General features: G+C 38.7%; 2 protein-coding genes across 2 annotated transcripts; both read left to right on the top strand.

The window, feature by feature from the left end:
* Positions 1-6,022: 6,022 nt before the first annotated feature.
* Positions 6,023-13,630, top strand: LOC306884460 (synaptopodin 2-like protein; the record flags this gene model as incomplete). The annotated part of the gene is made up of 4 exons (XM_079440332.1): positions 6,023-6,124; positions 8,179-8,330; positions 8,484-9,193; positions 11,064-13,630. The coding sequence occupies 4 exons, from the start codon at positions 6,023-6,025 to the stop codon at positions 13,628-13,630; spliced, it is 3,531 nt and encodes a 1,176-aa protein (XP_079296458.1).
* A 5,671-nt stretch (positions 13,631-19,301) lies between these two features.
* Positions 19,302-23,621, top strand: LOC306884263 (myozenin-1-like; the record flags this gene model as incomplete). The annotated part of the gene is made up of 5 exons (XM_079439997.1): positions 19,302-19,389; positions 20,863-21,050; positions 21,258-21,501; positions 22,336-22,504; positions 22,630-23,621. 5 exons carry the CDS (start codon positions 19,302-19,304, stop codon positions 22,862-22,864), a joined length of 924 nt encoding a protein of 307 aa, XP_079296123.1. The 3' UTR covers positions 22,865-23,621.
* Positions 23,622-23,835: the final 214 nt, after the last annotated feature.

The raw sequence follows: 23,835 nt of genomic DNA on the forward strand, positions 1-23,835 counted from the left end.
GTGCCGCTGGTGGACGAGCTGTGAGGATTAGCTCACTAAACACTGGTGGGCTAAACGCTGCAATCAAACGCACAAAAGTTATGACACATATCAAAAACCTAAATGCGGACATAATGTTTCTGCAGGAGACACATTTATGCAACTCCGACCATAGAAAATTAAATAGACCTTGGATTGACCAAATTTTTCACTCACAATTTAATGTAAAGTCAAGAGGCACGGCTATATTAATCCGAAAAAACGTTAATTTCACCTCAGATAAAATAATGACAGATTCAAATGGTCGTTATGTTATCGTTACTGGTACGTTATATGAAAAGCAGGTAATCCTGGTATCCGTCTATGCTCCAAATTGGGACGACTATAATTTTGTTAGTTCATTGTTTGCTACCATTCCAAATTTAAATTCTCACCTTCTAATAATGGGAGGAGACATGAACTGTGTGATAGATGCAACACTGGACAGATCTAGTCTAAGATCAACCTCGGTCATGAAAATGTCCCAGGCTTTTTCCACGTTTATGAGTCAATATGGATTGGTGGACCCATGGCGATTTTCACATCCCTCTGTAAGACAATATTCTTTTTTCTCTCACGTACATCACTCATTCTCACGGATAGACTATTTTTTGATAGATAAAAAGCTTATTCCAGAGATCGTCTCCACCCAGTATTTACCCATAACGGTGTCGGATCATGCCACAGTGGTTTTGGACCTTCACTTTAGTATGAAGCCGAAGGGTTTCAGACACTGGAGGCTAGATCCTCTCTCGCTGGCGGATGACAACTTTTGCAAACATATTTCCGAGTCGATCACTTTCTTCTGTGAAACTAATAAGAATGATGAAACCTCTCCATCCACATTGTGGGAAACTCTTAAAGCCTACATAAGGGGTAAAATTATCTCTTTCACGTCGCATACGAATAAATTGCGCAGAGCTCGGCAGAAGGAGCTGGAAGAAGCTATTGCAGATCTAGATAACTTACTATCGTCCGCAAATTCACCGGGTTTATATAAAGAAAGAATAAGACTCCAAACTGAACTTGATCTCCTTCTTACTTCTGAAGCTGAACAGCTTCTCCTTCGCTCTCGGGGGTTAGTGTACGAACATGGTGACAAAGCTGGACGCCTTTTAGCTCATCAGCTGAAGGCAAAAGCAGCATCAAATCAGATTACTCAGATAACTGATGAGTCAGGCTCAATAACCGCTAACCCGGACAGAATAAATGACACTTTTAGATCTTTTTTTTCCCAACTATATACATCAGAATCCCTCACAGATGAAAACCAACTAAATAACTTTTTTGAAAAATTGGACTTACCCAAAGTGTCACCCGAGGACAATCTGAGACTAGACGCCGCTCTTACTCTCTCAGAAATTAAAGAAGCAATACACTCAATGAACAGTGGCAAATCCCCAGGCCCCGACGGATACCCGGTCGAGTTCTATAAAAAATTCTCTGATCAGTTAGCTCCACTGTTACTTGAAATGTTTATCTACTCATTTAATCAAGGCACTCTGCCGCCCACTCTTATGCAAGCCTCCATCTCTCTAATTTATAAGAAGGGTAAGGACCCACTGAGCTGCGCTTCTTATCGACCAATATCACTCCTCCCGGTAGATGTTAAAATACTCGCAAAAATCTTAGCTCGGAGATTGGAATCTGTCATGCCCAAAATCATTTCAGAGGACCAGACGGGATTTATAGTGGGAAGACATTCATACTCCAACATAAGAAGGCTTCTCGGCATCATCCTCTCTCCGTCTTCCTCTAACATCCCAGAGGTAATAATATCTCTTGATGCTGAGAAAGCCTTCGACAGGGTAGAGTGGGGCTACCTCCTCTTTTCCCTGAGACAGTTTGGTTTTAATACTAACTTAATATCATGGATCAGATTGCTTTATTCATCTCCCTGCGCCTCAGTGTGCACAAATAACCAACGTTCTATTCCGTTTCCACTTTCTCGGGGAACACGACAGGGGTGCCCGTTATCCCCATTATTATTTGCGCTAGTGATTGAACCATTATCAGCTGCTCTAAAAATAGAGGAGGGACTTGGGGGGATTGAACGATGGGGCATAGAGCATCAAGTTTCGTTGTATGCAGATGATCTGCTTCTTTATGTAAGTAATCCTTTAGCAAGCATCCCACGTATCCTGACTTTGTTGAATCTTTTTGGTTGTCTGTCGGGATATAAGCTAAATATCTCTAAAAGCGAATACTTCCCAATAAATCAATTAGCCGTAGCCATATCGCCATCAACTATACCCTTTAAAATTGCCAACACAGGATTTAGATACCTTGGCATTACAGTTACACAATCCTTACGAACAATGCGAGAGCAAAATTTTAATTCATTAACAACGACGGTCAAGTCCGATTTACAAAGATGGAATTACCTGCCGTTGTCCTTAGCCGGTAGGATACAAATTATAAAAATGAATGTATTACCAAGATACTTGTATGTTTTTCAATGCCTCCCCATCTTCCTCCCCAAGTCCTATTTCACGGCTATAAACGATATTATCTCATCATTCATCTGGGCTGGTAAACGGCCAAGGGCAAGCCGTACACTGCTTTGTAGGCATAGATCGGCAGGGGGACTGGGCCTACCTAATCTTATTGGCTATTACTGGGCAGCCAATGTGCATAAGATAATATCTTGGTTTACTTCCCCTCAATCTAGTTGGTGCCAGAGTGAATCAGCCTCCTGCTCCTCGTCGCTGCTAGCTTTAACATGTAACATTTTGCCCTTCTCCCCAACAAGCTTCACGTCTAACCCGGTTGTAGTTGGAACTCTAAAAATTTGGACGCAAATAAGACGCCACTTCGGATGGCTCACCCCCCCTCTAGCAACTCCTATTTGCAACAATCACCTGTTCATTCCAGCAAAGACGGACTCACGATTTTCAGTTTTAGAAAACAAAGGGCTACGTAGTCTGGGAGACCTGTACATTGATGGTATATTTGCGAGTTTTGACCAATTAATTTCTACCTTCAATCTACATAAATCAGACTTTTTCCGATACTTCCAGTTGCGGGACTTTGCGAAAACACACGCCACGTCATTCCCACGGATTCCAACACCCAGCGGGATGGACCTGGCTCTTAAGGCTAAAACTCTATCAAAGGGCCATATCTCCTTTTGTTATAATTTGTTGTCCTCCAACAGTGAATCTATTTTACATAAGATCAAGATGAAATGGGAGTCAGAACTCCAATTGAATCTTTCTGAAGCATTTTGGGAGGGAGCCATGGGGGTTGTTAACTCGTCATCCAGCTGCGTTAGACTGTCATTAATACAATTTAAAGTCTTCCACAGATTACACTATAGTAAGGACAAATTATCAAAACTCTATCCAGACAAATTTGATGATAATTGTAGCAGATGCTCGCAGGCTCCATGTAACCTTACCCACATGTTTTGGACATGCCCCAAGTTGTCTGAATTCTGGCGACTATTCTTTAAAACAATTTCCAATATATTAGGCATAAATTTAACTCCAACCCCACATATCGCTATTTTTGGCAAGCCTCCAGACGATATCCGTACCACAACCACTCAAAATAACATAATTGCCTTCGCCTCTCTTATTGCTCGCAAGAGAATTTTGTTATTGTGGAAGTCTCCTCAACCACCATTAATCAAAGTTTGGCTACATGACATTTTAGGCCTTTTGAAACTGGAGAAAATCAAATTCTCGCTTAGGGGGTCAACTGGCAGGTTCTATAGTCAGTGGAGACCACTACTTAACTATCTAGATGAGCTTCCAGCTCAGGAAGTCTCTTTGTAGGGTCCTACTATATGGTTATATATACTATTCCTTCTATCCAGGTTCGCCAGCGGCAGATAGCCCCCCCGATTTTGATCTGTTCACCCTGAAACACTCCAACATAACAGATAACAGCAGATAACTCGCTTTGATGTCTGAGGAGTGGGCAGCAATTGTTTGTTTGATGTTTACTTTGTACAGTTAATGATTAGCACTAGCAACTTACATTGGTATCTTTAATTATTACTGTGTAGGTATAAGTGTATATAAATGTATGTATGAGTACATATAAAGGTTTTTTTTTTTTTTTTTTTTTTTTTTTTTTTTTTTTTTTTTTTTTTTTTAAATGTATAAGTGGATTATGGGTTTGGGGAGGGGGGATGTTATTCAGTTAAGTTCATAAAAGGGAAAAGGAAAGAAAAAGACATTGTATTCTTGTATACACTTCATGTTTGTCTTTTGCAACTGATAAATAAAAGTTATAAAAAAAAAAAAATAAAAAAAAAAAAAAAAAAAAAAAAAAAAAATAAAAAAAAAAAAAAAAAAAAAAAAAAAAAAAAAAACAACCACTGGCTCTGCACCCCTTTACCTGAATTCCTTACTTCATACTTATGTTAGCCAAAAGTTAGAATTCTTCAAGTGAACAACACATTATAGTGCACAAAATCACATTCACAGACTTTTACTTTAACAGTTCCCTGCTGGCGGAACTTGATCCTTCGGACTTTGGCCATCTTCAAGAAACAGCTAAAAACACATCTCTTCCATCTGCACTTGATCCTCTAACACTAGCGCGCACTAATATACTTCTATCTACTTGTTTTCTTTGTATTTACTACAAAAACTGACACTCTAACGCTTGTACTCTATTCTATTTCTATTATATCTACTTTTTGTTTATTAAAAACATGACCATCTAACACTAGCACTCTCTATTCTATTTCTATTCTAGCTACATGTTTTCTTTTTATTTACTAAAAGATGACCCTCTAACACTTTCACTCTCTATTCTATTTCTATTCTCTATCCACTCTCTATTCTATTTTATTACAAATGACTCTGTGTTCTCTGTTCTTTTTTATTCTACTTGTTTTCTTTTTATTTATTGTAAAAATTAATAATAATTTGACCCATACTACAAACTCAAATCAAAGTATTATTGCATTTAAAACATTTATTCCTGTGACGCCAAAGCTGAACTTTCAGCAGTCCTTACTCCAGTCTTCAGTGATCTTCAGAAAAAAATTCTAATATGCTGATTTAGTGCTCAAGTAAAATGTATTATTATTATGAATGTTGTAAACAATTTTGCAGCCCAATATTTTTGTAGAAGTGAGAAATTTTGTTTTCAGAATTCTTTGATGAATAGAAAGTACAGAAATGTATTTGTAATAGAAATATTTGGTCTGAATTTCCTTTAGACCTGGTGATCAATGTCTAAATCTTGTAGGTGGATATAAAGTGTGACCAAGTCTCTTTTAATTTCCTACTCCAGTCAGGCATGTGCGTGCTTGTCTAAAGAAAGATTGATTGGCCAAGTGTCCCAGTTTGGACGGAAAGAGGACAGGTCTGCTGTCAGTATGTGTACAGATGCAATGGTAAAACAAACTAGCTCTGTGATTCATCTCACACTATAACAAGGTCCTGATGTTATAATATAAAACCTAGAAAAGACTAACCATTTAGGAAAACCTCAGTTGTCAGTAAAAAAGTTCCCTGACCACCATTTACTGAAAAGGTTAAATTAAAAATCATACACTATTTTTCAATGCGATATTGTAAACATTAATAATAAGTCATTTCTTTCATTTTCATACTTAAATCTACTTGTCACTATTCTGAAGTTGTTAAAAAGCTTGACCGCTTGGCAAGAGAGGCAAAGGGCTATTTTTATATCAGCAACGTACGCCCCCTCCCCTTAAGCCAGCAATGAGTGACAGCACAGCTGTGATGAACTAGCTTCTGCCTTCATCCAACACAAGATTTCACTGCACAGGGAGACGGTGGGTATCTTTTCCCTTTCCCCTCTATTTTAACTTCCTTTATGGCTGTGCCCCTATCACCAGCATCCAGCTCAGGGTGTGGGAGGGGGTCCATGTGCACTCGTATTCTTGCAAGAGCAACTAGAAGAAACCGTTTCAGTTGTAGTTGTCTTCTCTAAGGGGGCCCTGAAATAACATGGACCGTATGTACTAAGGGCCCCCAGGCCAACAAACTGAATCAAAGACGCAAGCAAAAATCGCACCATGGTGGCTGAGGAGGTTATCATCACCCTATCTGGAGGAGCACCATGGGGCTTCAGACTACAGGGAGGAATCGAGCACCAGAAGCCTCTGCAGGTTGCCAAGGTATGATTGCCAGGAAACACCTCAATGAATGTACTGTACCTCACTTTATGTCTTTTAGAGTTATTTCAGCCCACAATTCTTTAGTTCTAAAGAAACGTAAGATGAGCTGCCTGAAGATGTAATGGACACCAGAAGCACAGGCCCCTGCACTCTAAGTGTGGTGTGGAACTGATCCTTTACCAAAAAAGCAAAATGAACTTTCAAGGATCCCCCTTATCCCTCATAACCTTTGAGTTCTAAATAGCTAATGTGCACAAATTGTACATTTTGTAATAGTGACAATGCAAGAGTAGATTACCAGTAGCAGGCTAAGATTGTAGAATAAAACTTTATGTAAAACAAAGGGCAGTTTATGACTGTAGTAGATCATGAGAAGCGAATCAAATCATCTAGCTAGCAGTTCAAGGAAGCAGGGCGTTTGTATGGTACATATAATTATGTGATACTGGTTTCTGCTATTATTTTATAATCATACTTTGTTTTGTTATTACGTATTACTAAGTAGCAAATTGTGATCTAAATAGCAGATTGTGATTATTATAATAATATATAAATAAAGGTTTTTGAACTTTATGCTCTCACACACACTGTACTGTAGTTTATGACTTACCTTAGCCTTTGAGCATTCGGGTCATATTTAATAGCATTTGCCCTAACTGAGTTTAATTTGGTCCCATGTCACACCATGCTTATGTCTCAAATCATCTACTTCCAATCTAGTCCAGCAGACTTTTTTCTTTATACAGGATGCAATGTCATAAACAGTTTTTAATGATAAAGCAGCTTATTCTGGTTGATGGTCATGTTGTTGTCATGTTATGCTTACAATAGTTTTCGGAAATAAAAATGGCCCTGGTTATGTATTTTACTTTAATCCAACACCAAGCCATTAGAAAAGGCTATTATGGAATATCAACCTATCTATCTATATAATAATGTTATCTTACCAGTTTGATGCATCCAATAATCTTGGCTGTCATGAAGAGTATTGATTTTTATTGGTAGCTAGATGCTTGTCATCAAAAGTGAATTAGATTAAACTAGTGGAATGAACACTGCCCCATATCAAGATAGGGTTTAGTGACAGGGCAGCACACAGATCCTAGTTCACCACTTGGTCCTGAATATAACCTTTGCATTATTGCTGTATCCTAAAAACCAGAGGCAACCAAGTACAGGATTAGAGTCTGAAATGGAAAAGCAGATCAATGACCCATATGCCACACTGTTTTAGTCTGTTCTGCACAATCAAAGGCCAAATAGGAGCACACAGACTTTAAATGTCCTATTAACAGTATAGTGACTCAGGAGCTTTTGCACAGTATTAAAGAGCAGAGAAAATTTCATGAAGCCATCTCACTGTCTATTTAAGTCTAAACGTAAGTAATTATAGACTGATTATTGCATCCTCAGTAAGATATGAACCTGTGAGTGTGAACAAAACCACTGAAATCACAGCCTGTCCTCCTGTGCTGAGTTAAGATGAGAGACAGGACAGGGGTTTGAGCAATGCCATTGCAAGGTCCAGTTGATAAACAATACTAACACTGGTACATGGGCAGCATCTGTTAACTGTCTATGCCAGCCTACTGAGTGTTTTTTTTTTTTCATCATTTTTTAAATATTAAGGTAAAATTATCTGAAATAAAAAAAAGACATCATTTAAAGAATAGTGTGCAATGTTGCACAATTTTCACTGGCTCATCCCATTTGATATATTGATGGTCCCTGGTTCAATCCCAGCTGTTCCAGGAGGCCTTTTGGTATGGAGTTTGCATGTGCTATGGTTTCCCTTACAATCTAAAGACATTCAGGATAGGTGAATTGGAGACACCTTCAAAAGACCAGGTTTGGAGAATGGAAGGATATAGACTTAATGTGTATGACCAAACTCATATCACTCATTCTTGCAGATCCACTTTTAAAGATGGGAAGAATTTGAAATGCGATATCAGTGCCTTAGTCTTTGCATAATCTATGGAAAACTTTCAACGCCAAGTTAAATGTCTTCTTGACCTATTCATCCATTATCAACTGCTACAATTATCCTGTAGGTGCGTAAGCGAAGTAAAGCATGTCGTGCCGGACTGTGTGAGGGAGATGAGCTGGTGTCCATCAATGAAAATTCCTGTGAGAGTCTGTCGCATGCCCAGGCCATGAACCTGATCGACAGCATGCCAGGAACACTACACATCCGGATTAGGAGGTAAGTCATCCTTTCCTTTTCCAATACCAAAGTGTGTGTTTAACTCAAATGGGAGCTGAAAGTAAGTGACTGTATTAACTCCAAGCCAGGGTTCTTGTGAGTTACTGTTTTTGACCTCCCCTGTGCTATTTTACCCTCTTACATGTTTATCAGGGCACCGGCTGGCTTCCAGTCGGTGGTTCTGGTTGCTCGAGCTCCTTCTCCCCGCATTGATAAAGAGTACCGTGCTGCAATTAGGGCAATGTCTCCATCCAGCTCCCGACCTCACCAGTCCAGTGTGCGGCAGATCCACCGCGCATCCCTGATGTCCCCTACCGGACGCAGTGGATTGACCTCCCCACCGGGCAGTGAGGCCTACTACGGAGAAACAGACAGCGATGCAGACGTGGCTGCTCATGAGAGGCAACGCAAACCAAAACGACGTAGCCCCAGCAATTCACCTGGCAAGGCGTGTCGAGCATCACCGGAGGGAGCAGAGACTTCAGAAATGAGTGGGTATGACAGTGCCTCGGATGCCCAAGTGTACAATCTTTTGGGGCCTAAAGAAAGAGAAGATGTATTGTCTGGTGTAGCCCGCAGAGAAGTGATTTACCAACCCCCTCCGCATGGAGCATGGTCCTCTCAGACCTCCACCGAGACCTCATCCATGAGCGCGGATGACCAAAACCCACGAGAAGGGCTAATGGAAGAGGACAGTGGGTTCCAGGAGCCCACAAACTTTCCCCCTCTGGTTTCTCCAGAAAGAGCCAAAGAAGCTCTCATGCTGAGCTCTTGTACTCAGTTGGTGCCCATGGTTGGGCCAGTTGACAATCCAGTGGATGAGGAACTCACACTAACATACATGGATAAAGCAAAACAAGCAAGTGAGTATATGAAGATCATTGCTTTGATCATTGATCGACTAGCTTCAAATATACTGTCATGTACACCTGCTTAGCTTTGTAAATGTGTTTTTAAAGTCACAGCTTGTGATTGCTTGCATGTAAACCTTTAAAGAGATGAGGGTTGATCATGAGTCTTTTAGCCAACACAAGTGTCTATATTTGTCCTGAGGCTCGCAGGGTTGATAACCTGAGCACTGCTTTGCATGAGCTGGCATGAGCATCTCCAGCTGCTAGCTTATATCAGGTGACAGTGCTCCTCACAGGCCTATGCTCATTCTCTCCACCTAGATCCTCAGCTGAAATACTGGACAGTATTGTTAGTATTCTCCGTATTGTTTTCAGATATGTGTAGAAGCATCTGGCTGGAATTTAAAGTCATTTAAAAGTCATCATTGCAAGTCACAAATTAGCATTTTTCAGAAGCCAGTTTAGTGTTCATAAAATGAGATACGTACAATTAGTTACACAGGTTTAACATTCCGGTGCCCGGACACTGCATTACACTGGTATGACACTGATCCTGAATGGTAGCTGCGGAATGTGTGTTTGTTGATCCCAGATCAAGTGATAAACAACACATTGACATCTGTGTTTATGGCGAGATTACTTACTGTGGAATCTAATATGCTATTAATGGAATATTAATATTAAATATGCATGAACAAAATATGTTTTATGATAACCATTTAGTGAAAACATTAGATTCAACAGATACCTCACGATTTACATTAATTTGTGACCCTGGACCACAAAACCAGTCATAAGGGTCAGTTTGATCATCTGAAGGCTGAATAAATAAGCTTTCCATTGATGTATGGTTTGTTATGATAGGACAATATTTGGCCGAGATACAACTATTTGAAAATTTCAAAATATTGAGAAAATTGCCTTTAAAGTTGTCCAAATGAAGTTCTTAGCAATGCATATTACTAATCAAATATTAAGTTTTTATATATTTACAGTAGTAGTTACAAAATATCTTCATGGAACATGATCTTTACTTAATGTCCTAATGATTTTTGGCATAAAAGAAAAATCAATAATTTTGACCCATAAATGTATTTTTGGCTATTGCTACAAATATACCCCAGCGACTTAAGACTGGTTTTGTGGTCCAGGGTCACATTTGTTAAATTAATTCCAGTGATATTACATTTTAGAGTAAAGTTTTTTCCCCTGTTATGATAATGATTAGGTTTCAAGAAGAAATTAGAGGTGAGACTTGGGGTTATGTGCCATATTACCACTTTTTATAAAGTGTACAAGTATCTTCAGAGCCACAGCTATTTGAAGCAGTGTAATTTCAAGCACCGGCATAAATAAATCTAAAGACAACCCTAATCTGTACTCTAAACATTCTCATGCTTATTTTTAGGGACCACAATTAAGCACTGGTAAATAAAGCATCTCCCCATGGTAGACAAATCAACTTGGCAGCAAAATGATTTTGCTCTTTTACTTTAATTGCTGTAGATTAATATAATGAGTGGTCCCTGTTGCAAAATGCTTTGATTAAATACAGTTTTTATTGGGTTATGCTATGAAAACTTTTTTTTTTTGTGAATATGTTCTTTGACATGCAACTTTGCAGTACCATATGAAAAACTGAATCTTATCTAGCCTTTTATGAGATATTTAACTATTGTTTGTTAAACGAGGAGTTGAGTGTAGCATGTGCATGGACATTTCTGCACTCTTTTAGCACAATTGTACAGGCCCAATGATTCAGAAGAGCACTGTTAGCTATATTTAACACAATTTCTGACCGATATAAAGTGAATAGTTTAAAGCCATAAACATCAGTTCATGACTTAATTCTGTCTCAAACTTTTAATTTATTGTTATGCAGAATTGAACCGTGGAGATACGATCACGGATAAACAGGTGAAAGAAGCTCGGTCCAAGTGCCGCACCATCGCCTCACTACTGACAGATGCACCTAACCCTCATTCAAAGGGTGTTTTGATGTTTAAAAAGCGCAGACAACGCTCCAAGAAGTACACACTGACCAGCTTTGGAAGTGTTGATGAGGACATGAGACAGGACTCTCAAGAAGAGGATGGCATATTTCCTGGCAGTGAATCAGAATTTGATGAGGAAGGTTTTTCTGCTGCACCGGACCCCACATGGGACAGTGACTACCTTGAGATGCTGGAGAAAAGATCTGCTTCCAGAGGTCAGGAAGGAGAAGGTGGGGCTCTCAGTCCTGGTCTGAGTGATACATCTGGGAAGGGGGCACAGTTGTTTGAACAGCAGCGGAGAAGGGCTGAGGAACATGCAAAGAAAATGGAAGCTGCACAAGAACAGTTACAAAACCAAATGCTGGGAATTGTGCTGAAAGAGACACCAGCACCTCCTCAATTACAGACGCTGCAACCACAACCAGACCCATTGACAAAGCCTAATGTCCAACCACCACCAGTTGCTCCGAAACCTGCCAGACCTTCAAAAACTCTACATCATGAGGTTCCACCAGCAGAGATGCAAAACATGACACAGATGACAACACCTCAAGCCACTTCTACTGTCCCTTTTATGGTTAATGGAGATACTTCAAACACAATGCCACCAGCCCCCGCTGCGTTGCCCATAACTAGTCTCTCAGTACCTTCTGCAGAACCTGTGGTGCCTCCACAACCAGCTCCTCTACCAGAACTTCCTTCCAGTTCTGTGTTAAACAGAACTGCCCGACCTTTTGCCGCAGGCTGTGTTACCAACCGGGCAGCCACTGCTCCTGTTGTGTTTCGGCCTACAGTCAGTAAGAAGACACCCAGGCCTGTTTCAGTGGCTGTGGTTGCACATACATTCTCTGCACCATCAGAAGAGCATGCCATGAGTGTTAACCCGGCCTCCTTTGTTAGCCAAGTCACAATGAGTCAAATGAGTGCCGATGTCCCTTCTGAAATGAGACCCACACAGCCCTTTATGCCTGGAAAGTCTGTTCCTCCACCTGTATCTGTGAAATCATATTCTCAACCTGCTCTTCACTGCTCCTCAGTGGAAAGCATCCAGGTTGCATCAGTGCCACCTCCCATAGTTCAAACCCAAGGACCTACCTGTCCTTTAGAAGCCGAAACAACTGTTCCTCCAGCAATCCCTGTTGACAACACAGTGACTCCTCAGGCCATTGCAATACCATCCCAAACCTCTTCTATTTTGACCTCTGCAGCTTCTGAGACCTCTTTAATTGGAACTCCGGTGTCACCTGTAGTCTATCGTGAAAAATCCTCTGCCACCACTGGCCGCACTGGTATTCTCCAAGAGGCCCGTCGACGTAGTGCCTACAAGCCAATGTTTAAGATACCTGACAGCAAGAAAAACTCACCAAACCCTGAATTATTGTCTATGGTGCAGAACCTAGATGAAAGACCCAGAAGTGAATATTATGAACCGGAAAATATTGCTCACAACATCGATGACAATAGGGCAAGGGTGCCACCGCCTGTGGCTCCTAAGCCAAGGGTCATCGCAGAAATGTCACAGATCCCTCAAGCGGAGGGAAAAGGTGCAGAGCTGTTTGCTCGTAGACAGAGTCGCATGGATTTCTTTGTTGTAGACTCTCCACATCTGCAGCCTGCACCTCTACAACCCCAACAATCCCAATCAGTCATAAACTTGATCGAACCACAAAAAACATCACCAACCCCATCCCACTGGAAGTATTCCCCTAATGTACGTGCTCCTCCACCGATAGGTTACAACCCCTTGCTGTCTCCATCCTGTCCTGTTGGGGTGCAGCGTGGGGGTGCCAAAGTGTCTGAGGGAAGTTCTAAAGGAAGTAAGGGTAGTTATGGAGTCCCAAAAGAAGGTATCAAAGCCTTGGACTTTATGAGGAGGCAGCCTTACCAACTGAACCCTGCAATGTTCAGTTTTGGTGGTGGCACTAGCACACAGTCTTCAGTGTCCTCCTACCAGGGGCAACAAAGGGAAGGCCACACTCTGACACCACCCAAGCAGATCCCAGTAAAGGCAGCACGTGTGTATGAAATCAAACGATTCTCCACTCCCACCCCAATGTCAGCACCAACACTCAACCCCACAGTGATAGTACCACGCTCACGGACCACACTTGGTGAGCGCATCTCTCGTTCTGACATGACGTCGACTCTACCTGAACCAGTACCAGATTCAACTCCGGCACCTTCACGAGCCCCTGGCCTCCCAGAGCTCCCTAAAATTTCAACTGTGCCCATCCCTCACCCCATGCCATACTCACCCCCAGCTCCCATGTCAAGTATGTCAAGCCTAAGCTACTCTGGGCTTCAAGCTGCCAAACAGTTTAAGAGTGCCCCTGAGTTAAGTTCCCTACCACCAGACCCCTTAAAGTCTCCTATCCAAGCTCCCAAACCCCGTTTTATTGCAACACGTGTGGGTATTCAGCCCCACATCTGGAGGCCTGGAACCCTTCCTCACTGATGATGTTACTTTACATGTGGAAGAAGCTGAAACATCTGCTTCTGTTGCAGACTCAAAATTCATACTTTTCAAATATAATTTAATATAACTTGAAGATGCAAAGAAATTATATTCTCCATTTCAGATGAAAATATACTGTGGAGTATATTTGTTGTTTTGTTTTGAGAGTGTTTTTCAAAACTTAGATGAAAAATCCAGAATTTCTGCTAAATGTTCAACAATGTTTAAAACCTTCAGTGTTGTTGACATGAAATCTATTTACTTAATGCATGTTCCTGTTCTTGTGAACAATTTATATATGCTATTCCAAAGAAAAAAATTGTTTGGCTTTGTAAACATCCATCAAAGTGTAGCTTGCTCTTCCTCTGAAATGGCACTGCCTTTTTCACTTAACCAATAGCCAAATAGCTACTTGGGCATTGTTTTAGCAAACTTACAGGTCCCACTTTATATTAGGTGGCCTTAACTACTACGTACTTACATTTAAATTAATAATTTGATACAATGTACTTATTGTGTACATACATGTATTTACATTATACTTATATTTAAAAAATACCTATATGTAGTTACATCTGTAATTAATTTCTGTAATTACATTTATAATTACACTGTTGACCCATCCCTTACACCTTAACCCACCCTTAAACCTACCCATACCACCAAACCTGTCCCTAACCTTACCCGTATCCCACCTTAATAGCAGCAAAAATGTTTTGCAATACAATATGACCACAATAAGTTCATTGTATTTATTTTTGATGTAAATACATAGTAGTTAAGGCCACCTAATATAAAGTGTGACCAACTTACATTCGGTCTGGCTCTCTAGTGGTGCAGAATGCCCAGTTTTTTAATCCACTCAGTTCCTAATGGATAACATCAAGATGTATCGTACATGCATTATTTTTTGTTGGTTTTTCCCCCCCTCATTGCATATCTTGCTTTTATTCACCAAGTGTGCACAAACATACAGTGAGTCCCATTATGGCAGTTAAAAAGAGTTGCAAATGTCATTTCATGTGTTCCCAATTTTATAGGGATAAGAAAAAATACATTGACATGTCACCAGAAAAACATTTCACATGGACTGGACTGAGTTAATTTGAAATATTTTACTTCAAATTTCTCCATTACGACACACACATATGTGAGTTTTTCGGCACCTTTAAAATATTAAAGTGTAGTTGCTTTGTGCATCTTGGGTGTAAACCTTGATCTACTTCACATATGAAAGCATGGAAAAAATACCTAAGAAAAAAAAAGGCAAGCTGAGGCTTTGTTTTGCTGTATGATTTTAGGTCAGTCAGAAATGATATATCTCTTGGCAGAGCCTGCGCTGAACAGGTGCATAAGGGTCACAGCCTATTTGTAGGATCAAAGTAAAAAGGGAACCAGGCTGGTTCCTTAAAATGTGCTCTGACTGGATATTTGGTCTTTATATCCTCATTTGTAAGTCGCTTTGGATAAAAGCATCTGCTAAATGACTAAATAAATAAATATCCGACTATTGATATATTAAAAAGATGACATTAATGAAAACTTGAGTTTTTATTTTTTATAGAAACATATTTAAGTGGTCAAATCTGTAAGTGTTGGAAAGGTACAGTGTTGGAGACAGTCCTAGAGAAAGGCTATCTGAGCACTGACGCAAATCTGTCTCATGAAGACAGGCGTGAATAGTGCAAAGTTAGCACTGTCCAGGATTATCAGAAGGTTAATTAGCCAACTGGCTTTACTGGAATTAGTCAGAATACTCATAGCAACATGAAATATTTGAATGGCATGTACGGCAGTGAGGCTGATGATTTCGGGGATGGGTGGTTTTCGAATGTGTTCCCAAAGTCCTCAAAACATGGCAATGTCTTAAGAGAGAAAAAATTTTGGGGCTTGTAATATTAAAGGAACAATGGATAGAGGTTTAAGGAAGGAAAACAGTTTATATCATTGTGAATTAGATATACAGAGAGGATGAATAAATAATGATTGTATGCTGGCAGGTGAGAATATTTCATTTAAAAAAAAATACATTTAGAAATTGAATAAGAAGTTGATATAGAGTAGATACAGTGTTTAATATCTGAGCCACAATTTTGTTTGCCTTTCACATTAGTGTTAGTCATGTCTTATGTTCTAGACTAAATCTTCTAGACTACATCTTTACATTGTTCAGTGCTCTTAATTTTGGCTGTACAAATCATTAAATCAATGTGTCTGTCTTGCTCAAATCAACTTTGTGGTTAATGTCTCTGGTAATTTTGTTTGTGCAATGCTTATGATGAGCTCAGCTGAACTTTAGGACCTAAGTAATTCTAACTGAAAGTGTCTTTGTATTTCTAATACAATGAATAGTTTCAATAAAAGACACCTGAAATTTCACATAATGTCTGTGTCTCATGGCAAGCGAAAAACGCAAACACACGATCCCAATGTCTCCCATGAATGCACTTAATCATAAAGATGTCTGAGTAACTTTTTACAAATGAAGAAAAGTCATTTTGAATTAATCTGTTTAGGAGCGCCAAGCTCATTTAAATGCTGGTGTGTGAATTTGACTGACTGTAACAGATGAATTCATTTGAAAACACCTTTAGAAAGACTAAAAACATGGTTTATGGGGTGAAGATGACTAATCACCACATGGTGGCGCTTATGTCTTACTTTTCATAAAAGACTAAGTAGTGAAATGTGACTGCATATTTTAGATTTTTTTTGTTTTTTTGTATGTTTAGATAAACATCGTTAAGTATTTTTATATTTTTTTCCCTCGTGGGGACTGAAAAATGTCAGGTTTTACTATCCTTGTGGAGAAATTTGGTCCCCAGAATGGAGGATAAGCATGTACAAACGCATACATACACACCTGTAGGTTTCCTTTACAATTATTATACATTCAAATCACAATAAATGGCATTTATACTGTATGTGCCCAAGTGTATAAGCAACCTGAAATATGTCTTCTAAATCTCAGTAGTGGTGAAGTGTTGTATTGCACACTGCTGCATGAGTGGACTACAGCTGAAGCTGGCACCATTCTCATGCATATGCTGTCCTCCTATATTTAGGCCTGATAATGTTCAGGCACTTTTTATGGCTGCTCCACGCTTTCCCTGCTTAGATTCCATTTATGAGTGGTTCCTTCCTGAATTGACAAAGATAGAGAGAATCTGACGAGTTCTCGGGTTCATACGGTGCAAATGATGTGGGTGAGAAAAGCAATATAATAAGCATTGTCTCTGAGACAGGTGGGAAAATGTCACCTGAAATAATATTTGAATGGCAGAAAAAAATTCTTCTGTACTGTGCTGAATGATTGTGTGTATATATATTCATATATATTTATATATGATTGTTTATATATATATATATATATATATATATATATTTATTTATATATGATTGTTTATATATATATATATATATATATATATTTATATATGATTGTTTATATATATATATATATATATATATATACACACAAAAATAGTGGAGCAAAATTCCTTCTTTGATTACAAAGGGTAACTGCTGACTGTAAATTAGACCCAAGCATCAAACTTGAGAGATTGCACATTTGTAAATTTGCCAATAATTTTCTCATTCACACTACAGCTATTTAGAACCATGTCATGTTAATGTAACATTGGCTGCCCTATCCAACACGACCCCTTTGGAGTGCTTAAATCATTATCATAGAAATTAGCACAGTTACGGGGCCCACTATTGGATTTAAAAAGTGAAAATCCTCTCACAAGTGGAAGGTGATTAACAAAAGAAGAAAAAATGTAAATCTAACACAACCCTTTCCCCTTGTGAAGTTATTTGATAACTATGTGCAATCACCCGGTCTCTCTCCTTCTCTCTATATTTAGCCAATGAAGCATCTGCAAGAAAGATATTAGTCTCTTGATATTCCCATCAGCAAAGTGCTGTGCAGACCAAATGGGCCCCCCCTTACCCCTCACTCCCCCTTTCATACCCGGACTCTCCCTCCCCCCATTAAGATCTGCCATCCAAGTCCCAACTGGATTTTGCACGCCTTGGGTTGTTGGTCCAGCCACAGGTCAAAGGTACCCTGGAACTGGTAAACTTCTAAGCAACAAACCTTTTCCTTTTATCACTGTACCTTTGAGACCACTTCCTGTAAGCAGTCTAGAGCCTTGGTAAGTGGATTATGTGATTTTGTTCTGTCACTTTACTAATCGCACCGTTCAACTAACAGCTGCATGACTGCAATGAAAACATGGCCAGCAGACACTCCTGTTGCTGGTGCGATACCCACTCTAAAAGTTTGCAGGCACTGATGGCACATTCTCATTTTAAGTTTGGATTGACTGGAATAATTAAGTTCGAATGCTCCGACGCCTTTTTGCTGCCAGAAAGTGGGAATGTGCTAAACACTCCCACCCAACCTGGCTGATGATTTTATGTGGAATGCAAAGCCTGTACTGTCCAGCTGGGGGAACTTAAGCCCGGCGGACCCTAGCTCGTGGTTATTTTACAGGGTGGGTCAGTGCGCCCCCTAATCCATGGTATCGTTTCAGTTTGAGGGAGATTTCTGTTTTCTACAATGCATTAAGTAACAGTGTACGTGTGTTTATGTGTGTATGTTTGTGACCAATCCTGAGTATCTGACAATAAAAACCAATGGCATGACTTGCCACTAAAAGGTCTTGCTTTAAAAATAGCCATACTGTATTGAGTTACAGTCAAGTCAACGCAGTGTTTGCTATTAACAGAGCCTTAAAAAATAGCAGATACACTGTGTGCAGGAAAGTGAATGAAGAAAAAATCAAAAGATCTAAACTGCAATTTAACTGGACCTCCATGTCCAGGCTTTAAAATAAAAAAAACTGCCTAAACTGTATTAATTATAACTTTTTTAAACTATGGCATGAAGAAAAATGGAATATGAAAATTAAATAAAGTGCTAAAGCTGGATATTTTTCATTGTTTGTTTAAAATCTGTAAAGAGATTTGTGAAATTTGGATGGAATGTTTTTGTGCGAGACAAACTAACTAATAGCACAAAATCACTATTTATATGCATTAATTAGCTGCTAATATTTATTGATGTCATTGCTGTTTATGTCCCACCAAAAAATGATGTAACTTCTTGGAAAAGGATATCATTACCAAATTAAGGACTAACAGGATGGAAAGTAAAATTTATGATTTTAGTTAAAAAAAAAAAAAAAAAAAAAAAGAGTATTAATTAATGGGTTTTGATTTGAAAAATTAGTGGGAATGACCCGACCCGACCCGACCTCATAAACCGTACTTTTTTAAAAAAATTTTGTTTCTTCTGTCATTCTAGAGTTTGCTTTTCTGTAAGGCTCATATTAATTATATCTGGAAACTGTAAAAATACCACCCTGAACAAATTAAACACTGTGGTGAATTATAAGTGTGTCTTCATACATGTACTTGTCCTTGTAATCTGAGGAACATGAGGTCATTCATAGCTACACTCAGCAAGAATCTGTTCTAAATGTATTATTCCTCAGGGACTAACAGTGTGATCTGCAGACTTTGCTTACACCACAAAAAAATGATACCTGTTCATTTACTTTCAACCAGAAACTACTCCAAACTACTGCAAAATGACAAGACAGAGATACATTTTAGTATATAATTAAATCTACTCTGATCTCTGTTTTCCCAGTCTGGAATCATGCCTCTGTCAGGGACACCAGCACCACCCAACAAGAGGAAAAAGCCCTCCAAGATCATCACTGACCTGTCACACATAACCCAAGATGGTAAAACACCCACATCTTCGGCGTTATGCTTGATTTGTTGCATAATTATTATTTTCAGCAGCCATTACTCTAGCCTTCCTTTAGAAATCATTCTAATATGCTGATTTGGTGCTCGGCTAGTATCCGTTATGAATAATGTTAATTATTGTTATCAGTGTTGCTGCTTAATATTTTTGTGGAAACAGAATTTTTTCAGGATTCTTTGATAAGTAAAAAGTTCAAAAGAACAGCATTTATTTGAAACATTTGTAACATTGTAAATCTCTTTTGATCAATTTAATGCATCTTTGCAGAATAAAAGTATTTATAAATTATAGAATAAAAGGTTTCACAGTTTCTACAAAAATATTAAGCAACACAACTGTTTTCAGCATTGATAGTAGTAAGAAATGTTTCTTGAGTACCAAATCAGCATAAGAAATACAATTCAAAATATGCTTTTAAATTGAAATAATATTTCATAATAATATACTGTATGTTTCTGACTATGATATTGTGCCCTAGGATTAAATAACAGGTATTTTTCATATAATTAAAGAGTGTGTTTGTTTAGCCCTCCTGACAGGTGAGAAGATGTCTTCTTTGAAAGATGTCAAGAGATTAGACTACGAACATGCCACAACACAGACAGCATACAACCTGCTCAATCACCTGTGTTGCAGTGTCACTGTTTATTGGGAACATCATCTTCATTTCAGGGCTTGTCACTAAGGTTTCATGCGTCTGGATTTAATATGTCAGCAACAACATGCATCTTGCAGATTTCATAGCTGAAATGTCAGCTGTATCTCTGATTATTACCGGAGCACCTCTCCCTCCGTTTCATCATTATAATCATGGGACATTTACTCCACTGAAAGAAAATTACATAAGTGTCTCCAGCGGAAATTAAGTCTAATTGATATGTTCTTTTTTCATGCTTTTGAATGTGAGTGAAAAATTGTTGTTGTAGAAGAACGGAAACTCTGTGAAAGAATGGAGAGATTCTTGCAAACCTGATACGTGTTTATACGTTTTTTTGAAATGAGGAAACTGTTTCTTATTCCATGCAGGGATGTTAAATCTAAAGTTTAAATGATTTTATTGTTTATATTAACACTGTTATGAACATTTCCAAGGAACTGCGTCTGTGTTTCCAGCACATACAGTGGGTGGTAGGATGACTAATAGCTATTTAGTTACTGTTATGATTACAATGCAGGAAAAAAGATACATCTGTATAAATATGAATGACGACACTTGATAATACAGAATCTGGGATATTTTTCTTTCCATGTATAGTCTGATAATACCATTCACAGTTAAAATACAAGTGAACCAACAGAGAATTACAACGCTGATTGCACTTTATGTTAATATACATTACATTTACTAGTTTGCCAGATACCTTCAAGCTGAAAACTGATTGTCATTTAATGATATATAAACATTAAACTAGCATAGTAGTGAATAATGTCTCTTTTTGTTTTCTAGAGTATGATTCAGAGCCTGAGGCCTCAGAGTTTGACCTGGGGAAAAAGATCAGGGCACCCAAGGATATCATGCTGGAGGAACTATCCCTTCAGAAGAACAAAGGCTCCAAGATGTTCAAGATGAGGCAGCTTCGTGTGGCGAAGTTCATCTACGAGAACAATCCTGACCTCTTCAGTAGTGAGTCCATGGTAAGGCAGGATAAGAGCTATCAACATCTGTGTATTTGTTGTCACGTTATTCGCATTAAATGATCATTATTCCTAAATCTCAGTTTGTTCTCCATTCATCCTATTCTGGTCAAGTTCTTATTTCTTATTTAAACGTAACATTCTGAACGTGATTTGAATGCTGATTTGGAAACTCTTCCACTCATTATGACGTTACTCTGTGTAAAGGATAACCTCCAGAAGTTCGTGCCCAGCCTGGGGGGCCAGATGATGGATGTTGGTGGCCACCTGATTGGTGGACATATGGCTGGCCAGGCTGGTGGGGCCGGTCAAGCACCAGTGCCTCCTCCTAAACCCGGAAGCTATGGAAAAGGATTAGGGGGTGGGCTGCAAGCAGGTGGGCTCGCTGGAGGTGCCGAAGTGTCAGGAGGAGCAGGGGGGAAGAACGGTGTGTCAGGAGATGCCTCACAGAGTGAGTAGGAACCCAGATGGAGACCTTTATACACTAGCCAGCTCATCCACACTAGAAACTGCCACGGAGACTCACCATGAAACTTGTGTTAAACGAGGTTATTATCGTTAAATAAAACTAAAACTACACTGTAAATAAAAAAGTACTGGTAATTTTGTTCCAGGACATTATGCATTAATTTTATTACTGTTAACCGCAAAACACAATATAATGAAGTGCAAAATCCAAATACAGATAAAAATGAATCAACACTAGGATTTTTTTTTTTTACAGTGTATTAAAAACAGAAATAAAATAAAATACAAATTTTAGATGAAAAACTTAAACTATTAGAAAATTTGAAATGTTTCTTTGGCAACTGAAATAAGTTTAAGTTGAAGCAGTAAAATGAAAATTAAAACCTAAATAAAAATTCATGAAACCTATATAGCAATATTTAAAAACATTAAAAACTAATAAAACATCACAAGCATATTTAAAAATTTAAAAATTATTAAAAATGAAACTTAAATGAAAATGAAAACATGCAATGCACAAAAAAGGCAAAGCAAATTCTAATAGTGTATAAATAATACAGCTTTCCCATTAATTTAAATACTCACCCTCATGTCATTACAATCCTGTTCTTGTTTTTCAATAATTGTCCATTATTTGGACTCTAATGACTTTCATTGTATGGACAAAACCAGTCAAACAAGATTGGAATGAAATGAGGGTGAGTAAATGATAAAAGACAGATTTTTAATTTTGGGGTGAACCATGACTTTAACTAATGGAACACTTTTACTAATGGAATGCAATTACTTTCAATCATATATTTATATTTCTCTATAGGTGAGGAAAGTTCTAAGGCTGCTTTGGAAATGGCAAAAAAGGGGGTCGCATATGTTTCCCCTTGGGAACGGGCTATGAAGGGCAATGAAGAACTTATAGCCACAATGAAGGCTCAAATGGCAGGACCCTGCTCTCAAAATGAGCTGCGCAAATATAAGTGCTTCAACAGGTGTAGTTGCATTTTTTCATATAGGCTGGGCAATCTGCCTCTTCTCTTTTCCTGTGCATGCGACAATTATACCTTATCAAACCTATGGTATCCTTTTTGCCTTTAATTGGTCTCTCTCTTTCTAGGAGTGCTATGCCTTTTGGAGGTTTTCAGAAGGCCGCTCAGCTGATGACCTTCCAGCTGCCAGACATTGAGGTGGCCGCTGAGGAGCTTGAACCTGCAGTGGTGTACCATCATGATATCGGCTCACGCCCCTCCTTTAACCGCACACCCATCGGATGGGTGGGTAGTGCTGAACCAGGCAGCATTCACATGGAGTTGGATACTATACCATTTGATGGGGAGACTGATGACCTGTGAATCTACAACCCTAAGAAAAAATAATAATTTTGCCTGTCCTAATTACCCTGCACTCTAATAACCAGACACACAGCTATGCACACAGCTACGATGCAACAATCCATCAGGAGGACATGTAAAATGTGAATGGCAAACCTCTCTCACTGTACATGTAACTTTGAATCTAAATCTGCCTCTCAATGTGAACTTTTAACAAAGAAATACGTATTTATTTGTAGAGGAATTTTATGCATGAAGCATATCAACTTAAATGAAGTTGTCAGGTGGAGACTGAAGTTTCGAATCGCTTGTTATTTTGTCAGCATGTTGCACTTTAGAAGTGAACAAATGAGCATAATGTGCCTTGAGCAACAATGTCCAGTTAGCATTCGCAGTAATGGACTGCTTGGCACGTGCTGCTTTTTTTCTATCACTTAGATAAAGGTAAACAGTTTTGACTGCATAATCTGCAACCTCCCTTAAAATAAGCTAACGTCCCACTTTACCATTTCATTATAGTGTCATTTACATACTGATTATAGTCATGATCATCATGTACTTATGATTATAATAATGTCGTGGAACTTACACAGTATTGTTGTCTCTGCTGTGGCAGATTACTATTATTACATGTAATACGAGCACATTATGCATATTAATATACTACTCATATCCATGTCTTCACAAACATTAATGCAAAAACTCACAAATAAAAATTTGAAACTATTGTCTTCACACTACTACATGCCCATTCTTTAATAAATGATTGATTGCTTATATTTCTGTTGCTGTCTTTTGTGAATATACTGTGTCATTTGTTACTATAATTAAATTGGGAAGGAGAAAGTGGGTCATAAGTATATTTGCCTGTGTTTTATGGCACTAATACTAACCACAGCCAGCAGGTTGTATGCAATATTTCATGTGGACTTTCATAATCACTTTTATGAGCCGGTTCTTTTTAGTGAATGAAAAATGCGCAATGCAAGTGT

Source organism: Barbus barbus (genome assembly GCF_936440315.1).
Source record: "Barbus barbus genome assembly, chromosome: 18".
NCBI classification, from domain to species: domain Eukaryota; kingdom Metazoa; phylum Chordata; class Actinopteri; order Cypriniformes; family Cyprinidae; genus Barbus; species Barbus barbus.